This window comes from Ooceraea biroi, chromosome 2 (genome assembly GCF_003672135.1).
Source record: "Ooceraea biroi isolate clonal line C1 chromosome 2, Obir_v5.4, whole genome shotgun sequence".
Lineage (NCBI taxonomy): Eukaryota > Metazoa > Arthropoda > Insecta > Hymenoptera > Formicidae > Ooceraea > Ooceraea biroi.
Genome location: NC_039507.1, coordinates 2,507,541 through 2,529,788, shown reverse-complemented (window position 1 = coordinate 2,529,788; position 22,248 = coordinate 2,507,541). Strand labels below are relative to the sequence as shown.

Sequence of the window (22,248 nt, the reverse complement as noted above, 5' to 3'; positions counted from 1 at the left end):
ATGCGTCACGGTGAATCATTCGAGTTGCACCGAAACAACCTGCGGCCAGTTCTCTCCCGAGATTGAAATATGCGTGCACGTAGATCGGATATTGGATCTGCAGATTTTTCAATATCGCCGCTCGCGAGATTTTCATGCCTGCCGAAATTGAAACGTCCACGTTGAGTGCTTGTGTTGCCTCGCGATTCACCAGCGATGCGTTTCGCCTGTGGCGATTTTCCGGTCATCGTGTATGTTAGCAAATCGTTGATAGCAAATGTATCACGCAAAGCTATTATTGTAAATATACTCTTTATTTTTATCAACCACACAAGTGTGGTTATGACTAAAATGTACGCGTTACCAATGAAAATTGTGAATATTCCAAATAAATAGTCCCAAAATGAAATTTAACGTACGCTCTGCTGCTTCTGACATATTATACATGCATTCTGTCATGTACTATCCCATTTTTATGCTCTTTTAAGTTTCTACTTTTGGATATTAAAATTGACTAAAGTGTATACATCTATTTAGGCAAAATTTCGATATTTTACTATTTAATTAAGTTTATAATTGTTAAAATCACACAATAAAAAAGTGTTATCGACAATTTTCATATTGAAATAAAAAACGTCATGGTGAGCTTACTTGTTTACTCGCAACAAAATGTTGCAAAACTATAAATATCGAACTAGTTCATTTTATTCAAAAGGAAAAACTAATTCGTCTGTGGGAATGAAACAGATTGTCATATTTACATAGAACATATAAGAAACTTTTATGAAACGGAAATGGTGAAGTTTTCAATTCGGAAACGTATTAATTATACGTGTTAAATTTCAAGACTTTGTATTATCCGAATTATCTCATTGTGATCTATTTTCTTCTTACACTTGTCGACAGATCTGTCGTAACACGGTGCGTATTGATTTTCAGAGCGGATGCTGCGAAATCGTTGAGAAGGAGGATGAAGGGTGACCTCTATTACTTCTTTTTCTTACCATTTTCCCATCTTGTCAGTATCCTTTGATCGCAAGACATGCGCTCCTGCTCAGTGGTTGATGAAACTCGTCAGAGTATTTCAGATACGGGTTGTTGAACATTGCGCCATATTGTCCTGCGATGAAGGAACGTATTTTTTCTCTCTAGAAAGTATATTCCAACAATTTTTTCTCTAAAGTTCCAAGTTTTTAAAAAAACTATTTTTAGAATTCGTGTTATACAAACATGAATAGTTCTTCAAAACTTTAATATTTGCCTAATATATTAATACATCGCGTTTTATTATTTTATTTCTTATTAAAAATATATTAATTACTTGTCAATTTGAGAAATATATTTCTCAAATTGTCCGTGCGACTTAAATGCAAGGTTGATGAACTTTATTCACGTGCTTCGCTCTGTTGCCACTTCTCTTGCGGTAACTATGACAAAGCGCTTTGTCCGTGATTGCTTTTATGGTATTGCTGTCTCTTATATACAATATGTATATATATTTCAAATAAAATATTTATATTTTATATTTGCGCTTTTTTATATATAGACTTGATAGAATATTTCGTTAATTGAGAAAACTATTAATTTATGTTACTAATATAATGCTATAAATATATTACTGAATACGCAGGAAACACAATTAATATTATATTTTTAAAAAGTTTTTCGTCATTTTTCATTATTTTTGTTTCTCCATTATTTATACCTGACACAATTTTCTATGACAGCAAAAGATTGATTATATGTCAACGAATTTCTTTTTTTGTGATTCACGCTATACGACTAAGCATTTGGCGCTCGTCAACTGCACAAAAATGTATACTTATTTCAGTTTGGAATCGTTTTTCACTTTCTTGGTAATATTTCACGCTTTCACGCAGTCACCGATTTTCATGACGCATTCGCAATTGATAGCAGACTCTTCCTGCTTTTTGTGCAGGCAATGAGTAATATTATTATAATTAATACGGTTACTCAGTTATCGATGAGTAATCGTATGATCGTATCGTGCTGAGAGCAGTGATCTCTGATTCACCTGATCTCTGTTCGAACATGCGATTATTATCGTTCGCAGCATTTCTCATGAATACAAGATGACACAAAAGGTAATCTCCGCAGAATGAAAGAGTTATCGTCGCCTGACAGAGAATAAATGTTGATGAAACAATGTAAGATGGCAGCTTCTGATTAGCATGGACATGGTTAACATGAGTAAACAACGTCCCTTTCACTGTCTGATTATTGTGTAGCCTCCCGTAGCGGAAACAATGTGAACGTTGTGGTTCAATAGTGACATTGATCGGTTCTTCGTCGGTTCTCTCACAAGAGCGATTTTATACGTCACGTCGTCGTCGGACTGCACCCATCCTACCACTTTGAGTCATTATACGTGATGTTCAGGTTCATGTCATTTTATTTTTAAAGTTTTTTCGTTCATTTACTTATTTCTTCTTTATATAGAATCTCTAACTCATTTTATTCTATAAATAATACACTTTGCTGTTCAATTTTTTATTTTTACCCTTATTTACCCCTTTAGATTTATGTAATCATTTGCAATTTTTATATTAATGTTTACTTGCAAAAACTGATGTTCACTTAGTTTTTTAAACTCAATTCTGACTTCTAAGCAGTTTGAAGAACGCTTAAATTATTATATTTATCCATTTTTTTATTTGAGAATATAAATTATGTATATATATATTAGAATATACTTTCAAAGCATGGTATGAGTTTTTGCAAGATATCGTTGAAATTGTGTTCAGCTTTTTGGAAATGAGATGTCACATAACATCGTTTCAAATCCGGGATGGTCTTGAGAATGTCGTAGAACGAGGTGAGAAGTTGTTCAAAAGCGGGTAGTAGATCACCCATGTTCTTCCCTTCCTGAAAATACACATGTGTTCAAGTAACGTATTCAAATAATACAAAAGCGGTTTGAAAAATGTTGTCTGATGATCGTAATCGCAAATCGATCATTTATCTAATTTTAAGTTGCTCAAACTGCAAAAATATATTCTAATACTTTTGATGCGGTGTTATGCACTATTGTATGAACAAGATTAAAGCAAAATTTAAAAAAATACTAACCTTAGTGATGCACGGAATTAGGTTGGTGGGATTTTGGAAGCATTTGGACGCATTACGAAACTCTCTTACTAGATCATTTTGCAGCTTTTTTGCCGAGTTAGCCAAATCTTGAAGGTCCGATCTGACCGATTCCGTTGAATTCAGTACGCAAGAATAGAATGCCGCTGCCATTTCGGACAATGTCGTAAATATCTCGTCGTATAGATTATTGCATGCTGTACTGTTGCGATTGTTCTTATCTGAGTGTCCCTTGAGTTGCAAAGAGAAATTTTTTAAATGGATATTTATGCTTATTTACTATGTTTCACGCACGCACGCACGCACGCACGCACGCACGCACGCACGCACGCACGCACGCACGCACGCACGCACACACACATACACATGCGCGCGCGCGTTACTAATTATCTTTCTGCATGGTTTTAATTTTTTACAGTAAACGATTTGCAACGCATAATTTAAACATATATACTGCAGTTTTGAAAGAGATATAATTTAGTATATGATTGAATAAAACATGAACTGTTTTCACAAACGTAAGATACAATATATAGAAAAGAGACAAGAGTTTGCTTGTTATAGTAATTGTAACAGTTACACAGTAACATATGTAATAATTATTATTACAATCAGTTATGTGTTGCACTAAACAATAAGTGATCAAGAAATACGACATAATTTGATTCTTACATTATTTCTTCCGGGCAAACCAGGAATAAGGTTTTTACCAATGTCAAGCGCATTATTTCCAATATGTTCTACAGCATTTTGTCCTTTTTCTGCTATATTTTTAAGTGAATTTGTTATGTCTTTCGCATTCTTCAGAAGAGGATTGTCAAGAAGTGGATTATTGAATAATCCGGCTGTTACTATTTGGAGGTTTAACTGGAATCAAACAACTGTATTAACATAAAATATATAAATGTAAAGTTATAACAGAATATTATATAATGGTATCATTATAATTTTTAATGCATAAATTGTAACATAAATATTAAATGATAGTTATATGCGACAATTGAGAATTTCTGTCAGAAATTAAATGTTTAAGATATCCAGTTCATATTCATTTATGTTCATGAACAATGTTCTCCATTAAAAAAGTATACTTACACAAATTGCTACAACGATGAAACTTATGATGGTAACTTTAGACATTGTTTTTAGCTTAATTTTGACGTGTTACTCTTCACGACTGCTATAATAATATCCTTTTTTGAAATTGAAACTCGCGTTTATATAAGTTTGCGTTTTACATATATCCACCTCTCCTCTATGCGAGATTAGCATTGTCGAGATATGCAAATCTGCTTGTCAAACTGAGACATGTCATTATGCGATTGATTTAATTAGTTTAGATAAAAAATGAAGGCAACGAACAAAATGTATTACAGAAAGGAACATTCTAGTTTATTTCTGTGGTATATTGATATTGATAGAATATTTCGTGGCGACATATTATTCTGTGATATTATTTTGCGGAGTTACAAATTTTCATTAACTTAAAATATTTTTTACGCTACATCTTCACGTCATGATCTAATTGTTGCGAAAATGAATCCCGTATTTTCGTATTATTTTACGATATTGAATACAATAATTTAAATACTAAAAATCTGTCCCTGCATTAAGAAAAGTTTATTTCCTTCAATGAATAAATACTAGTGAATGGATAACAGAGTCATGCATGCGATAAAAAAACAAAGATATTCTTAAAAAACGTTGACGTTGGAAAACATTAATACTTGCTATTATTGCTTTATGTAGCAATTTTATATATTCATATAATTGTTTATTTATACAGTCTAAAAAATAATTAATTATTACATTTTCATTGAATTTTAATATCTTTAAAAACATTGAAATGTAAATGTGATAATTTCAAAGTGAAAATACTTGCATTGGATTCAAATGGACAAAATATTTTTTCGGTAAAACGTTAAATTATTTTCATTTCTGAAGGCATTGCTTGTATCTAGCTAAAGCTTCGGAGATTTGTCGTGTTAGTCGTACTAAATTCGATTGAGTATCACACTTTTCCAATTTTTGTACGTATTTGCCAAATTTGTAAGATCTTGCTTCGATGTCAAGAACTTGCTTACGCAGTTCCTCGTTGATGCTCTGCAACAAGTAGCAAAATGGAAGGTATAAATACATATAAATCAACTGTGAATAAATAGAAATTATATAATTATCCTATTTTTAATTTGTTATAATTATTTAATAAATTCAAAAGAATTATATATTATTTTATATAGCAAATGTTCCGGCCTGACTTTGAGATCTTATAGGAAATTTAATTCTGAACAAAAAGTTTCCTATAAACATGGGTCAAAAAATGCTTCCTTAAAAAGTTAATGCCCAAAAACTTCTGAAATCACGGTTATTTTTACAAATATCAAGGAAAGTATGCGTTTTTTAACAAAAAATACCAACACAAAAGTTGTAGATTTAAATTATCTTTCGAATAAGATCAAAATGATTGTAATACGTTCTATAGGTTTTGAGATAAGCAGTTTCAAATGTATAAAAAAGTGTTTTTTGGCTATCGACGGTAGAGCTTTTTAAAAATATTCTTTATTTATACTAGTTATGGCCTTAGCTAATTTTTAATGTTTATCTTGTGTGTTAGTTATTCTACTAAAAAACTTTTATACGTGTTTCTGCATTGTTTAAACCAATCACCATAAGCTCTACCGTCGATAGTCGAAACAATACTTTTTTGTACATTGGAAACTGCTTATCTCAAAACCTATGAAACGTACTACAATCATTTTGATCTCATTTGAAAGATATTTAAATCTCTACAACTTTTGTTTCGGTACTTTTTGTTAAAAAACGCATACTTTCCTTGATATTTGTAAAAATAACCGTGATTTCAGAGATTTTTGAGCGCTAACTTGTTAAGGAAGCATTTTTTGACCCATGTTTATAGGAAACTTTTTGTTCAGAATTAAATTTCCTATAAGATCTCAAAGTCTGGCCGGAACGTTTGGGCCCACCCTATATATATTTTATTATTACAGTTATATTACTGTCTATAAGGAATCTCAGTTAAAGCAATGTAAATGTCTCACAGAATGCTTACCTTAGCGTATTGTATTTCTTTCATTAGAAGGTTTCCATCAGAGGCTAAGTAACTCAGGTCGGCATCGGCACTATCGATCACTTTTTCTATACAAGTCTGATATTGTGAGATAGTTTTAAGAGCAGCATCTTCTATGTTGCTCTTCTCGTTGCAAGAAACATCGTTTACGGTACCAGATTGTTTTTTCAGTGTTTCCATATCATTCAGGGACTGCAAAAATGAATTTTAAAAGAATCGATATTTTATGAAACATATTATTTATTTTTTCCTTAAAAATCTTGACAATCTCATTTTTTATTTATAACTTTTGACAAATCGTTTCTTTGATAAGGATTTCATTGAAAAATTTTCGATTGATATCGCAAACATCATTGATTACAGGAATGTTCGAAACTTATTATTTTTTTAAGCACAAACTTTTCTTATAAATGTGAATTAAATTTGTAAAATTAATCCTGCAACATTTTTTTAATTAGCAGTAAAAAATTATTATTTATTGATATTGTTTAAAACTTACATTTTGCACCATTTGATCTACAGTTCCAATGAATTTCTCGGGTTTATTGGCTGCTAATGCTCTAATTCCCTGTACTAGCTCGAATGCCCGATTTTTTGCTTCTATGATCGTGACCATTAATTGATCCTTCAGATCTTCTTCTGTTAAAGCCAATGCTACATTTATTTTTGTCTGGAAATTGGCCTGTAATTGAAGAAAAAATATATTACAAAAATTGATATTTTGAAAGCAATTTTAAAAAAATGGAAAAATTGAAGTACAATTTTTCTTGAAAATAAAAGACTTATGACTTTTTATTTTAAGAGCGAACTTATTTATTTTATTTAGAGTGAACCTATAAACGTATTTATATTTATATAGGCTTACTTATGTAAATGTAATACTTACAAAGGCTAGAATAACAATTATCGTGAATTTTAACATTGTTTTTGTTTTATTTATCCTATATCTCGTGATACGACTTCCACGATAATGGTTCTTGAAAGAAAAAGTCGAGTCTTTATATTTCATCGATGTGACATCGGTAAATGTGATACATACTTAGCTTGCTAGCACTTGTATCAATATTTAATTTTTTAATTAGTCTAGATAAAAAAATGATAATAACGAATATATTTCATTATTGCGAAGACCTTTGAAACATTACGTGACATTGCCATCCTCAAATTTACGTAATATAATTATTTCAGGAAAAAATTCAAAAAAAGCATATGGATATATTTGTGTGACATTATTGAGCATTGATTAAATATATATATATTTAAAAAAGTTTTAATTAGTAATTAATCAACAAAGGGTAAATTTTTTTTATTTTGAAATAAAGAGTTTCAGTAAAGATTTGAATAAAGAAAAATATCAAGAAAATCAGAATAAAGACAATTTATATAGACAATTTGATTCTTGCTAAATAATCTATCTATCTATATTATATCTATTGTATTTCTGACATTGAAAAATATGTGGATATTTGAAAAATAATTTAGAAATAATCCGCAAATTTTGAAATGTATTATGACACATGCTAATGTATATCTAAAAAGTTATAATCTTTTACTAGAAATAAAAATGCGTTAATTATTTTCAGCTCACCTTCGCTAAGGATATTGAGAGTGTGTTGAAGATATTCTCTTTTTTCATCCATTTTCATAATTGCGTTTGTTTAATATTCTTGCGTCAATCGATAAATCGCTTATTCACTGAAACCAGATGGCAAATAATTCATTTATCGAAAGAAATGAACTGAAATTGAATTTTTACATTCAAGTCTGCGATTACAATGCAAATTCCGGTACGGTCGATCAGATGACCAGATGATTGCGTTGGAATCAAAAACGGGATCAGTACTATCGAGATCAGTACGTTACCAATGAAAGTGCAAGCACGTTGATTGCCGTTAGAACCAGCCTCGCGAGACGTGTACGCGCTCACGCACTCACACTCGCACGCGGGCGCGTGTGTGTCGCACGTACACATACATACAGGCGCGTTCGCGCTCGTACGTACAAATTCACCCCTGTAAAATATTCCCATAAGCGAAGCGCATGGGGTGTCGTGGGAACGGTCTCGCTCGATATAAAGTGCCGCGCACATTTTTATGGGGCGCGTAGACGTTCAAGTAGCTCGGGGATTCCTTTGTAACGAATCGGCGACGAGTCTTTTCGCCTGGGAGTCGCGAGTACCGAGTCAGTCCGATGAGAATATATTTTTCTTCCCTCCTCCGTAGATATCATGGGAGATGCGACTTCAATTTTCTACCGAGTACCTTACATTCTCAGCGAAATTCTTGCTCTTACCTGTGGAAACATTTTACATATAAAGTAAACTCTTGTCAGAACCAACATAACTTATCTTTTCTTTATATTTTTCTACACTGATGGCTGTGGCCTTTCATAGAATCATAGAGAGAGAAAGAGGAAGAAAGGGCTGGGAGGAGGAGAAGAATTCTTTGGCCTCTTTTTGGATAATTCTTGCTAATATTAGTTTATCAATATTATCATAATACTATTTAATTACATGATATGTTTCTTACATAATGTAACATAATTTTTTAATTTTTTCAGAACAAAGGCGTGGATTATTGAGTTGGAGTAAACTATAAAATTTTCGGTGAGTATAATTATTTATCTTCGTTTCCATCTACGTGTCTTATGCATATTATGGAAATTAAAATGGATTTTATTATTGTCCTTTGCCTCTTTAAACTTTATGTTTACCTGCAGAGAAAATACACATGCACACAGAGAAAATACAGAGATATAAAATGGGCAGTAAAATCTACACATCTGCTGTTTTGATTCATTTCCTGTACATTGGAATATCGATGACATGTGCACCCGATGTTTCATATGTTCTTTGTGAGAAACCAACAGGATAATGTGATCATAAAAGCATGTTTCAGACACGAAATAATAAAATATTGCGCAATATTATTTATCTGAATGACAAATAAAAATTCTTTAAAAATATATAATTACATATTGAAATTTCCTGTGATATGAGTTAAATTACAGAAATTTGTATGCGCTACGATATGTAATACAACTCTACTGTTTCAATCTCAATCGCATTAAGTAACGTGAAATCGATTTCAAATTTATTCAAGGATATTTAACGTGTCGATTTTCATCATTATCAGTTCGAGGTCATACTATGTAGATATGCACGTTATGTGCACATTATATTACCGAATATTTTTTTATATGTACAGTGTGACATTGCATGTTGCAACGTAGTGCAAAAATCATTTTACGTGTCGTTAAATTCTGTTTAGATTCTGTATGATTCTTAGGGATGTTTGCTGGACTGTTCATCATTTTAAAATCACAGAATTCTAAACCATAAAGCATTTATCTATTTGTTAACATTCGTTGAAGTATTTTATTGACGATTCCAATATTAATTGAATAGATAGATGGATTGCTACAGTACTCTACTGTAGCAAATCATCTACATTAGATTATCCCATAATGATACTGCGAACGTGTCACGTAAATCACATATCGGGCTCTCGGAGCGCGTTCGCCGATTATCCTAGCGACTATCGAGTGTCCACGAAGCGGTCGCTTGTCGAGCAAACCCCGGCATCAGTTTGCCCATCCGATCAACGTTTAACGACGTGCGGGAGGCCAATGACGAAATGTTATGCTTCGTTAATTGTCATAACCCGATTTCACATCGTGATTAAGCGCGTGTATGCTCGTCTAATTCCCGTGGACAATCAACAATGCTCTTCGTGGCTCCATTGTTGCGCGGCACTTATTGTGCGAACCACGTACACATCGAGGAGAAGGGGCGGTTATGGAGCCTTGACTCAGAATTCCCATAGCAGGTCCTCCGTCTTCTTCTGCATTCTATTTTGCGACGACGATTACCAAGGTATCTTTAAGATAAGAGGTACGATGTAGGGATTTACGTTTCATCGAGTGACTTCGATTTCGTTCGGTTTTTCGTAATGATCAGTATCGGAGAAGGATCGGTTGGCTTCGAGAATCCCAATTCCCACGGATACCTTGTCCGTTCAAAGTATCTTCTCATCAGACAATGCTTAGAAGAAGCTCTGCTTGCGTCACGGTTAATTTGCTGAATCGCGGTTGATTTGCAGCAAGAGTGGTAACGGTAGAAGAAAGCGCTCATTAGCGCGCACTCTCTCAACCGGCGAAACAACCGTGTTCAAAAATAAAGACAATCGTGAGGTAAGATGAATAAGGTCTCGTTATTCTGTTGTATAACTTACAATCATTAACACGAGTGAAGGGCATTTTTCTGCAATCGCGAGAGCAATTCCTTCATTAAGACCTTTTACGATTACGTTACAACGTGTGATATTCATGAAGCATCGACACTATAATGTCGATAACTAAATTTTACATGATTTCAACACTGCCATAGAAATGACCAGTAATCTTTAATAAATAAGAATAATAATTATAATAATACATTATGCTAAAAGAATAAATGTATTGAACACAAGATAGAGAAAATTTTATTTTGAAGAGTACTGTTGCGATATGTACAATAATTACGCAATTCAGTAATAAATATTTTCATGAGATATTCATGAGATAGATATACATGGCATCCTTTAAACTTTAAAGAGTGCAGAATTTAATTTTTCGAGGTGATCTACTAAAACATAACTACTATAGAAAGCAAACGCCATTCTTGTATCGTCGTTAGCTTGTTTGCTTACACGTTAAACGCATCAAACATTTGATCAAATAGTTGCTTCATCTAGTTAACAGTACATCGAGTACGCGTAATGAATAAATTTTAATTGGATACGTAACTCCAGAGGGACTCGTATGTCGCACTATCATGGTTTGCCTCGTCAATCTTGTTACGCTGCAAATCGAATTCCACGAAATACATAACGACTAGCTCATCACATTTGAAAAATAGCTTTTGTAATTTGCGATAATTTGTTACGTATAGTCTTCAATCATTATTTCCTTTTCATTTGTTATTTAATACCCATACTAAAGAGTTTTTATTATCGGCGGGATTTATCTCGTTTTAATCACGAATTTTTGAGATTAATATAATATTTAAGATAATGAGTTTTAATCAGCCAGCAATAAACTAGATAAACAATCCTTTATTAAAAATAAAAAATAAAAATAAAAAATTATAAGCTAATAAAAAATTATTAGCTATTTTTCGAATCGTCAGACAAATGTTGTTACCTTGGAGTATCTTTTACGTGTGTATAATGTAAAGTATTTAAACTTTAAATATTTTTAAACAGCGATATGATTGTAAAACATTGCGCTCCACATCTACGTGAGAGCTTGCGAAGCTTCGATTAATTACCAAAACACGATAATTACACGAAATTCTTCGACAATCAAGCTTGATATGTATTGAAACACATGCTATCGTCGGTACCTGCCAGCTCGATATGCATGGGAATATACCGGCATGTGGTTTTGTCACGGCCATATGGCGCGTCCGTGAACGCACGTGCGAGAAAGAATCGAAAGACGCGTATTCTATACAGAACGCTATTATATCCCGTGCTCTTTCTGCGCACAACGGAAGAAAAATTCAAACAGTAAATATACACGCGCATTATTAATCAGGCACTGTCAGAGTACACGTCAGCGGTTGTAACAAGCTCGCTCGTACATGCCAAGTTTTAGTAATGTATTTCAACGATGAAAATTTTGACAACTGCGTATCACCTCGGAGGCACTGACGTGTTTATTAAAAAAATGTCATTTGTTATATGCTATGTATGTTTTATGCATGATATGATTCTCTTCTCCATCAAGCATACTGTTTGTCGCGCACTGAATCTACTTCTAGTCGCGAATCAACGGTTGAAGTGACATAATGCACTCTTGCATAAAATGCAAGCACCCGTCTGTTGACACACGGTGGTAGACAGATTTTGCAACAGTATGTTATACCCTCGAAAACCGGTTGTTACCGACATCATTCTCATACTTGCAAACAACACGCCATAACTTGTGTCGAACGAGTATTTCGAGCTCGTTTGCGCGTGGTTACGATTTGTGAGTGAATATATTTGGTCTAACAATATCTTCGTTACGCTTCTTAGATTCGTATTTATAATAATTTAAATATTATTATTATAATGAGCATAGATCGAATAACGGAATACTTGCTCTGAAATGTCTGGATGTGATAAATTTTGAAGATCTATATTTGAAAGAATTCTTATTGTTATTTTTATTGAACTTAGTGAATGGCACTTGAAGCTAGCAAGAAGATATTAAAATCCAATAATATATTCAGTATTTATAAGAAAAAATATATTTAAAACTCATGTTCTCTCTAATATTTTAAAAGCTTTAGGAATCTTAATCAGATTTGTATATTTTACATTCTGTTTACGTACTTTACATCCCCAAATTTGTGTGCTTCGCGTTCCGATGGATGCATATGGATGTTAACATGAAATATTTCAAATATTAAAATGTCTGAATAATCATCGTCTATGTTTCAATTAAATAAAGTCGATTTGCTTGTTTTTGGATTATAAATGATGTATAAAGGATTAGATATTTTTTATTTTCTTTCATATTTTTACTTACTATTAAGTTTGCAACACTACATACCCCAGGCTGAATGTTAAAGGTCCAGAGATCCGCGTGACTGGGAAAGGGTGTTGTTACGGAGGGTGCTACCAAAATAGCAACGGCTTGTGTCACCATGACCGCAGTTGTAGCTCTTGCGGAAGGATGTTGGGAGTCGCCCTCCGATCGGGAGACGCAAGTGCACCTACCGTTCGTTACTCTCTACACCTGTGCTCACGCATAACGCGCCGGTATTCTGCGTGTGCGTGCATGCGTGTGTGCGCCACGACGTATCGAGAAATGCCGTACGTGCGTACAGCGTAACATGAAAAAGGTCCTACTGAAATGGAGAGCCGCAGCTGGGCGACGCGCGATTGTGGTTCACGACCGTCTTCGTAGCGCGACCGCAGAGATTTCTGCTGTACGCAGAAGAAATAAGGAACAAGGCCATGATCACCGCGTGTTGGAACAGTGGATGTCGACGCTTTGCTGCGGCATGCGATCGCATGTAGCGAGCTAAAATACGAGAGAGATAAAATGCTTTATTTTATCAGTTGAAATTAGTTTCCGTCATCACGGGAGACGAGAACGAAAATAGAACTCCGCATACATGTTTCAAATGATTCTCGAGGGCTGTAATCAGAACGCGATTTTTATCTCTTTGAGTAGGAGTACAACCTTGAGTCGTCTAAATAGCTTCTTATATATATTTTTGTGCCACTAAAAACAAGCTGTCTTGGACGTACCAAGAGAAAAATAATAATGTGAGAAAACGAATTTTATTTACGAATGTTATTTGTTTTTTATATTTTTTATGCTTATCACATATCAGAGTAAAATGTCAATTATTAGCATTTTTAATAATGTTATCAAAGACTTTTCTATTAATTGAATAAATGTGAATAAAATTATTCCTATGTAAAGATATATTTAATTTTTAATTTGATTAATGTAAATGTAGGGCTCCTAGAAGGGATTTCTTACGGCGCGGCGTAAATACTCATGTTTGACTTTCGGACTGGGAAGTACCGAGGACGTAGGAGAGCAAAGGCAGATGTTCTATTTCTTTCGTCATCTTCGTCGTGTGCCCTTAAACGCGAAAAGTAAATCCACGTACTGCAGCTGCTTGGAGAAAAGGCGAGGGCGCACGTCATTGAGAACTTTCAGCCCCGTTAAACGTTACCTATTAGTCACTCACCCTGCTTAATTAAAGCTTGGATTGTCTTGAAGCGTAACTTGCTTAAAATTTATTGTCCCTTAATAAAAAAGTAAAATTCTTAAGTGCATTTGTTTTTTAACATACGTGTAACAATTAATTTTGTATTCATCTATCTACTCGATAGAAGTCGCGACATTATTTAGGATTAATTTAATCTTGATAAATGCGATTTGGATGTCCATAATTTACAATTGCGATCTTTTCTTTAGGCATCGCTTATATTTCTAATGAAAAACTGCACAATGAAGGGAGAGATTTATCACAGCTATTTGCAATAATCAATCGCTTGGACAGGTCATTAGCAACAGAAAATATCGTAATTTTTCAACATTTCTCATCTACTTCTCGTATCTAGGACGAGAGGAAATTCTGGTTGGCGAAAGAGAGCGTCGAGAGACGCGTTGAACTCTGCGGCAAACCTCTCTCGTTCGCGTCTCAGCAGATGTACGAGCATTTGCCGCGGCAGCTGCTCCTCTCACCGCCGTAAACTTCAAATATCCACCCCGGCTTTCCGCTTTGAATTGACCTGACGCGAACTCTCCATCGCCGTCTCGGCAGGGTAAACGTCTATCACAGGTCGCGGCATCGATCTCCGGATCGTCAGCGTCGACGTAAATTTCTTTGGCCCGACTCACGGGAACCAAGCCCGAGTCGTCCTCGGAAGGTGTAATCACGCGAAAAACCGGTTTTCGCGTGATTGGACCTCGAGCGGAAGCTCGATGGTCGGGGAACCATTGAGACTAGCTATACCCCTGAGACTAGCAAGATAGAAGGAAACCTGAGTTTCACTCTGGCCAACGTGTTCACGTAAGAGGGAAGAGGAGGGATCAAGGGACTTTTATTCAGCGGGTTTCACGATGAGATTCCCTTGTATACGTTCCTGAAATTTTATATAAAGTGCTGCTCGTGTAATATATACAGTGTGTTGTATGCACGTGCTCGTAAAATATTTATGAGAAATATTATGCAACGTTTGATTAACTTTCGTCACAATTTCTCCATTACCTATATAATTCTGAAGATTAAAACGCGTACAATAACGCAATTTCGTAAAATTCTTCAAATGGTAAATGTTTTTTTAAATTTGAAATACCATTTAAAGAATAAGTAATTTTACTGTTTTACGTATCCAGCATCATTCAACAAAAGATTTTCAACAAAAACACGAGATTTGACCGAGAAAGAAGTTTTAAGAAAGAAACCCCAATTTTAAATAAAGACTTGCACAGATCTGTATCAATTAAAATTTTTATTGCAATGCATTTTTCGTGAAGATTTCACAAATATAATTTTCAAGAAATCAAGAGAAATTGTAAATGATATCATAAATTCAGGCGTCACAATGAAGCATCATCAGAGGAAGGGCCTCGTAAGTGCTAGATTTGCCCCTGGCAAATGGAAGGGTGGGATAGAGAGACCTGGGCCTGTCGGACCCTCGGCATTCGTGTCTGGAGTCTCTCAGGGGGGGGTTGTCACGTATCCGTTGGACAAGCTCGTTTGTGCCCGAGACTGCTCCTTCGAACAGACATTTCTTGTCGCTCCTATCGGATACCGGTTGGTGAAAGTCTGCGATGTTGCGTCGCGACGTTATCCGCGGCAAAAGTGCAATGGTGCGACGGTACGCTCCTATCGGACCTGGATTTTGCTGACAAGTGGCCGCACCGTTGCGAGTTCTCTGTGGAATCATCGCAACGTTGAATCATTTACTCGTGTCGCTTGTGAGTCCCGACCAGATGGCGCGAGCATCAGTTCGTGAAAACGTTGAGTCTTTATTTGAAAGCCGAAGCACCGTCATCGCCCGTTCGATTACTTGACAGACTCTTTTGAGTCATACTTGAGTGCTTCATGAGCGCCCTCATTTTTGTTGATTTTTAAAAATCGTTCCTTTGTTGTGGGTCATCAAACCTCGTGCGTACTGTGTGATTGTGCGCGTTTTGTTTTCGTTATATTAAATGGGCTTGTCCTTGAGTGATGAATGATCTTTCTGAAAGTGATTCACGAAAGTGTGTGACAACCGACTTCTCCGTACGAGGAATCAAACGTACATTCGAGTTCCGGTGGGGTCGTCGGAAGTAGCTGAGCGTGACGGCGACGGCGCTAACGGAAAAACGTGGGAACTCTCATCGCGCAACCGCCACTCCATTAGTCGGCGCACGCTAAATGAGCTCGAAGATAATCGCATTATACACTTTGCGACAAATGTTTCTCTAACGCGGGAGAGCTTCCATTACGAGCTGGCGTAGAAGAATCTACTGATAAACGAGGGCAAATGCAGCCGTAAATGCCATAAAAAAAACAGGAAAAAATGTAAACGGCGAATGAAAGAGATTGATTCGTTCATGCCTCGGATGATGCCTTAATTGGTTCGTTGAAAGCACTGAACGCTATTCAATTAGATACATCGAAACAAGGGCGGCCCCGATCTGGCCTTGGTGGGTGGGAAAACGTTGTATCGATTAAACTGCGGATGCTCCGCGATAAGGGAATTCGCTAGAGAACGAGTTCATAAAATCTGCCGGGGCGAACTCCGTTCTGCCGGGACTGTATTAATTGGCGAAACGGCGCAAAGTTAGTTTAATTGAGTGTATCACGGTACCTTGGAGCGCAGTGCTCCGAGAGGGAGAATCCACCTGTAGGGTATCCAAGTGTCAGATTCAAAGATCGACGGAGGATCGGCTGGTTCTGGTCTTTAAATGTCTCTGTCCGTCCGATTAAACTTCCCATTTGCACGGCTGAACTGTTCGTAACGATTCGAGAAATTCACATTGGAAGTGTCTTCGTCGGCGACTGACGGCTGTAGTACTTTGCCGAGAAACGAGGGTAGTGAATCCGACAGAGGGGTGGAAAACAAGGACCGCCGAGAGGAACAGAACAAGTACAAATACCCTCGGAATTCGTGCTGGTCTTTGCGCTGACAGACGTATCGAGGACGCGAGCAGTCATCGTTTAAAAATAACGAAACGGAAAGAGAGATCGTAAGGCATCATCACGTAAGGCGAAGCCGACTGCATTGTGTAGCCTGGTGTGCAGCAGAATACGCGGATTCCCCACTGTTGTCCGCGATTCGTGCGGACTGGAACGAGACAGAGCTAGGTCGAGCACTCGGCGAGAGGAAGAACTTAGCCGCGAGACCAGAAACGGAGAGAGAGACTGATCGGAATCCCACTCTTCTAGGTAGAATCTGTGACGTCAGCCTGGAGCAAGTTGCGTGACCAGTTCGGGACCAGTTCGCTCGCGAGGAGAAGCGAAGGAGAAAAAGCTGAGGAAAAAGAAAAATAAGACCGGGAGAAAGAGGAGAAGGCAAACAGTCCTCTCTCCCGCGTTCGTCTGGCGTTTAACGTTTCTTCACCGGTTGGCTCTCGGGAGCATCTCGCGCCGCCATGTCATCCACGCACCACGACATCCATCAGCAGCAGTAGCGCTTGCCCCTACCGCTCTTTCTCTCCGTCTTTTCGCAATATCCATTCAGTGACGGACTAAAATTACCCGATCGCCGCGATCTACGCGCGAGCAGAGCGCTCGCTCCAGCGCGGAGCATTTCGTAGTCAGTCGCGACGAGATGACGTACTCGATGCACGACGATGTGCATCGTGATGCATCGAGTGGGTGAAACGGATGTAATCGCCGAAGACCGAGCCGGTGTCGCCTCGTCGTCCGATACGATCGTGATCGATTGAAGAGCTCCATCGGTGTGACGATCCTGACGGGAGACGCACGTCACTCGGGCACGCTGATGAATAATAAACGCGTATGGGATTCAGCGTCTACTTCGCAGTGAGGTGAAAGCGGCCGAAAGGTCGGCGGTGGACGAATCGATGTGTACACCCGCGTAGTGTGCTTGTGTAAGGTGTAAGGATCTCTCAGAAGCTCTGACGATCGCGCGTGTATCAGGAAGAGAGGAACCTCATCGCTTCCCCTCCACGTCTGAGGGATAGGCCCGCTAACGCGGCGGGTCACACCTGGTGTCGGTGCGCAGGCACGTCGTTGAACGACAGTAGCCATCGCGTATGGTGCATCAAAGGGCATCAGGAGCTGCCGACTGTCTGTGGTATTTGGATACTTGACGCGGGTGGTGAGCTACTGCTCGTGGTAAAAACATCGCCATCCGAGAGAAATGGGAAACCACCCGTCCGCCCACCAGCCCCTCGAGAGGGCTACCAGCCATGCTGGAAATGGTCTTCGCCTCTCGGTACGTTACCCGTGTTGCTTTTACGTCAACTGTAACTTTACGGTTACTTGCGCTGCCATCACCGGCGCGTCCGCGATATGAGACGTAGCTGTCATCCGCTCGTGCACGCGTGATAGTTCGACTAGTATACGGTATTGTTCCAGGGTGTCACACTCGGATTACGTTAAGCCTCCGGCAGTATCCATTGACGATATATTCCCATCTATCGTATTTTTCTTCCTTTTTTTCCAATATCGGCAACGACGTGCTTTTCTCGCAATTTCACTTATAAATATGGAATTATTCAAAACCGAATGTACAGATATGTAAATGGCAAACAAAGTTTTGATCTTCGATTCAGCTGAAGCGCCCTATATTTTCCGGAGGAGAGACGGACTTTTAATTCAACGCTTGAATTTATCTGGATGCAGCCTTATCGAACCATTTTTTATGTTGAAAGCTTAAATTTTATAGAGGATAATGTTCGGTCGGGTTATCGTTGAGTGCAAATTTAGATTCGGAGGTAGTACGCTCCTGAAGTTTAAGACAAGTTCTTACGAAACTATACGAGTGTTGCCACATAATGAAAATGAGAGATCACGTTTACTTTCAATATAATTTTTTCGTCAATATTTTCTTGTGGCGAATAAATTCTTGTTTTTAGTAGTAGTAGATATTTTAATTGTATAGAACTATAGAATATGAAATTATTTACAAACAATTGATAAAATCTGGAAGTAATTAAACTCTTTCGTATTTCTAAAAAATTATCAGTTTTGTATATTTAATATTTGTGATTGGTTGTTCTACATTTCATATCAAATTAAATATCTCTAAAACTCGCAAATTCAGTTACGACAATTTTTCGTGACAAATAAAGTTTACATCTAAAATAACTGAAGTTGTATGATTTCGTTCAGCAAATGCAAGAGGACAATGGTCTTTCATTTATAATAATATGTGCTGACATTTTGCTTATCTATAATATACGCTGTTCTGTATGTGTGTATGTATGTGCTGTGTATGTATGTATGTGTGTGTATGAATATGATAATATAAAATCCACGAGCGTTAGCACGAATCGTAAATCGCGCGTCACGATGTGACCATCAACGTTTTTCCTCTCAAGTGTTTTGCGAGCAAGTTCATGAAGGGACGGTTCATTCCACGCTTCATAAAGCCCGAGATTTGCAGCCGTCGGAAATGACGGTTTGCTCTTCTTATTACCTCCATTTTTCATCCTCGGTCGCGCCCTTCGTGCGTTCTTATTTCCCATTTCGTTTTCTCGCAATCTTCTTGCGTGACTTCGCTCGTCGATACCTGCGACGAAGATTAATAGAACAACCTAATAGAACTTTGATACTACTCCATCATGAAGAACTTTGTTTGCCAGGGATAAAGATATTGCAAATGAAATATATAAATATAAGATATAATCTTCGCAAAATATCCTACATAGTGGCAACATTTTCAATATAGATTATTTTCTCTACACAATGTTTTGATAACAAATATAAAACTTTTTTTACATATTCATAAAAACTTAGATGCTGAAAGCATAATTTATTCCATGAATGCACAACTTTTACAGCTTTCCTAAAAATTGGCAGTAATTGTAAAAGTAGAATAAAAAATTGGTGATATCCATTTCAATATTGGAATGGGCAGCTTAGGTATTCCTATAATTTCATTAACGTGAAACTTCATTAACCTGGGCGCATGACGTCAATCAGACCGGTCGTATGACTAATGTATTGTTCGTGGTATATCGGTTTTGTCGTATCATCGGAACGAACGTTACATCGGTTTGTGGGAATTTGATTTCTGACTATCGCGCATTCTCATGCGCTTAGAAATCTTGACGAAAGTCCTTGGTACCCGTCGCACCGAGACTATCAATGTGCCATACGAATTATGTAAACCCCGCACTGCATCTGTGAATCCCCATCTCGCACACAGAATGACGCACTTCGTGCGTGACGATTTCAACTGTGAAAATAACGATACAACGAGGTGCGGTTGGCGCTTACGTTTCAATGACCTTTGCTCGACAAGCACGTGTTACATTCGGCACAACCCGAGCCAGCGTTTCATCCATCGCATACCATAACGCGAAAGTCAATTTATCGTTGTGAAAAGCTGCGTTTGCAACGTGCCAGGCATAGTGATCACAAATTATATTTTTCAGCGTCGGAACAATTTATATACTTGATAAATAGCTCTACCAGATGGAACTTTCTCAATGTTTTAATAAAACGAATATGTCAAGATGAATGAATGTTTAATAAGATTTCAAAAGGTCCTTCGTGAAGTAACCTGATGACGAAGAATAACAATTTAGAATAACTTCTTTTACGTTCAAAATTCTTCCTACGATAAAATTCCACTAAACCGCGTTGTTAATTAGAAACGATAATGCGGTGTTTGTGAAACGGCGCACTGTAACGTTGAATAGCAAATCACAATCTCGTTGCTGCGTTGGTATAACAGTGTGTGGGTGACGACGTAAGACGCGCAAGACGAGGGTATTTAAGTTCTGTTCTCGTACAGCATGTAAACGGAAAGAAACTAAATATTAATGTTGGCATATTTCGTCTGCGCGCAAAGCACGTGAATTTATTTGCAAGAAGCGAGCGGTTTTTACCAAGGTTTTTACTATGCAATAAGCATACAAGTGCTTGATATTCGAGGTGAACTTGTCGAGACGCTCATTTTCTCTCGCGAAAAAGCTTTTGCCTTGCTGCTTCGTTGCTATTTAATCCCGCTGGGAGACAAGTGAAATAGTTTAAAGCTGAGAGGACGGTCATAGAAATGGTTAGATCGCGCCGTCTCACTTTCCTCAACCACGCTGTGCAGCTTAATTACATGATGCTCATTACGCGGCCTAATTAGCGGAATTGCTCGATTAAGCCGAGACGACGGAAATGTCGTTTCGTCAAATGGACGTGCGATGTTCGACCCATTATTGCGACATTAATATTTTCTGTTTGTTCCTTCACATTTTTATTCAACAGCTTAATGCACAAATAATTTAATAGACAAAATAAGTCAATATCGCGGGATCGAGATAAGTAGTGTCATCCTGGCTTGGCAGCGATAGAAAAATTGTTGTGCTACAGCTATAAGCTTATGTACAAGTGCATAATACGATTAGATATAAAATATTCGTCCTTCTGCATACGTAAATAGTAATACGATAATAATAACTCTAGATTGGAGGTGCCGCATTAAGGACACTTATGTAAGTGTGCTTTGTCATAGTCCGCGAAATTAATTTCATCCATGAACTACATACTTTTAGATTACATGGAATCGCTTGTCCTTATTATAAAATAAATCGTATAATAGGCGCATATGTGTGTATAATAGTAACACCAGTATTCGATATAATATCGACATCAATATTTAATTTTATTTTGTACATAATATTATAGTTAATTTAATTCAAGGGAGGAGATACATACAGTTACGCGAATTACAGAGATGCCTGGCTAGTCGATCACCCGGCTGGTGTATCACGATTACATTCGAATCGCGTTACACACGTTCGACACGCATAAATCTAATCGCACGTTCGAATCCGCACTTGCGAGCATACACGCCCGCGGTCATGCACACTCGATGCCCAATCGAATCGAGGGGATCGAACTCAAGGATAACTGGTGCCATAAGCACGACACGCAGCACTCGCTTCGTGACAACGAAGAGAAAGATACAGAAGCTGTTGGGGCGTTCGTTGACTGCCTGAACACAAGCCTTCTTTTTTTTATGTTTAAATACTGAAAATTACAGGAATTTAAAGAGATGATTCCAACCCAGTTTTTAAAACTTATATTTTAATAACAAATCAATTTTAATTAGTTTTAATTAATTTTAATAACATCGTAAATTACAATAATAATTAAAAATTAAATATTAATTAAATGTGTTCTAAAGTTAAATGTATTTTAATAATAATACGTTTAGCTGTATTTAATGTACTATAATTTATATACATATACATATATACTTTATATAAAAATTATATATAATATATAAAAATTAATTAAATTTAAGTATTAAATTTACACATACACACATATACACATACGATTGCCTTAATTGATGCTCGATGCAAAAACAAAATAAAATATAAATAACATCTCATAA

The 22,248-nt window shown here is 36.7% G+C and overlaps 3 protein-coding genes across 10 annotated transcripts in view; 1 reads left to right on the top strand and 2 right to left on the bottom strand.

Annotated features, from left to right (window-relative positions):
* Positions 1-22,248, top strand: part of LOC105281796 (protein numb) — a 50,221-nt gene that overhangs the window by 11,969 nt on the left and 16,004 nt on the right. For 2 of the 3 annotated variants that reach the window (XM_011343286.2, XM_011343285.2), the window contains exon 1: positions 17,955-18,120. In XM_011343286.2, the coding sequence (XP_011341588.1) occupies positions 18,046-18,120 (75 nt within the window). In that variant the 5' untranslated portion in view covers positions 17,955-18,045. Of the gene's footprint in view, positions 1-8,734; positions 8,781-17,954; positions 18,121-22,248 lie in introns of those variants that run through there. The other variant, XM_020032416.2, reaches the window with a different exon arrangement.
* Positions 2,438-4,318, bottom strand: LOC105281799. Of its 2 annotated transcripts, none has more exons than XM_011343297.3 (4): positions 4,183-4,318; positions 3,760-3,954; positions 3,070-3,318; positions 2,438-2,865 (listed from the first exon to the last, which is right to left on the bottom strand). In XM_011343297.3, the coding sequence occupies exons 1-4, from the start codon at positions 4,225-4,227 to the stop codon at positions 2,683-2,685; spliced, it is 672 nt and encodes a 223-aa protein (XP_011341599.1). In that variant the 5' UTR covers positions 4,228-4,318; the 3' UTR covers positions 2,438-2,682. The 2 variants fall into 2 exon arrangements, with proteins under 2 accessions (XP_011341599.1, XP_011341600.1); XM_011343298.3 differs by having other exon boundaries at positions 3,139-3,318.
* On the bottom strand, positions 4,456-17,318 carry LOC105281798. Of its 5 annotated transcripts, none has more exons than XM_011343288.3 (6): positions 16,528-17,318; positions 7,764-8,467; positions 7,062-7,151; positions 6,675-6,857; positions 6,158-6,367; positions 4,456-5,190 (listed from the first exon to the last, which is right to left on the bottom strand). In XM_011343288.3, the coding sequence occupies exons 2-6, from the start codon at positions 7,809-7,811 to the stop codon at positions 5,020-5,022; spliced, it is 702 nt and encodes a 233-aa protein (XP_011341590.1). In that variant the 5' UTR covers positions 7,812-8,467; positions 16,528-17,318; the 3' UTR covers positions 4,456-5,019. The 5 variants fall into 5 exon arrangements, with proteins under 5 accessions (XP_011341590.1, XP_011341598.1, XP_019887976.1 ...); XM_011343296.3 differs by having other exon boundaries at positions 7,764-7,870; XM_020032417.2 differs by lacking the exon at positions 16,528-17,318 and having other exon boundaries at positions 7,764-7,870; positions 7,950-8,727.

Excerpts from the sequence above, each read along its gene's own strand:
- LOC105281799 (XM_011343297.3), bottom strand. The coding sequence starts at position 4,227 with ATGTCTAAAGTTACCATCATAAGTTTCATCGTTGTAGCAATTTGT. Across the intron at positions 3,955-4,182 it reads TCATCGTTGTAGCAATTTGT|TTAAACCTCCAAATAGTAAC; the intron begins GTAAGTATACTT and ends GTTTGATTCCAG. Across the intron at positions 3,319-3,759 it reads GTTTGCCCGGAAGAAATAAT|GGACACTCAGATAAGAACAA; the intron begins GTAAGAATCAAA and ends TTGCAACTCAAG.
- LOC105281798 (XM_011343288.3), bottom strand. The coding sequence starts at position 7,811 with ATGAAAAAAGAGAATATCTTCAACACACTCTCAATATCCTTAGCGAAG. Across the intron at positions 6,858-7,061 it reads TAATTGTTATTCTAGCCTTT|GCCAATTTCCAGACAAAAAT; the intron begins GTAAGTATTACA and ends CTTCAATTACAG. Across the intron at positions 5,191-6,157 it reads AAGAAATACAATACGCTAAG|AGCATCAACGAGGAACTGCG; the intron begins GTAAGCATTCTG and ends TACTTGTTGCAG.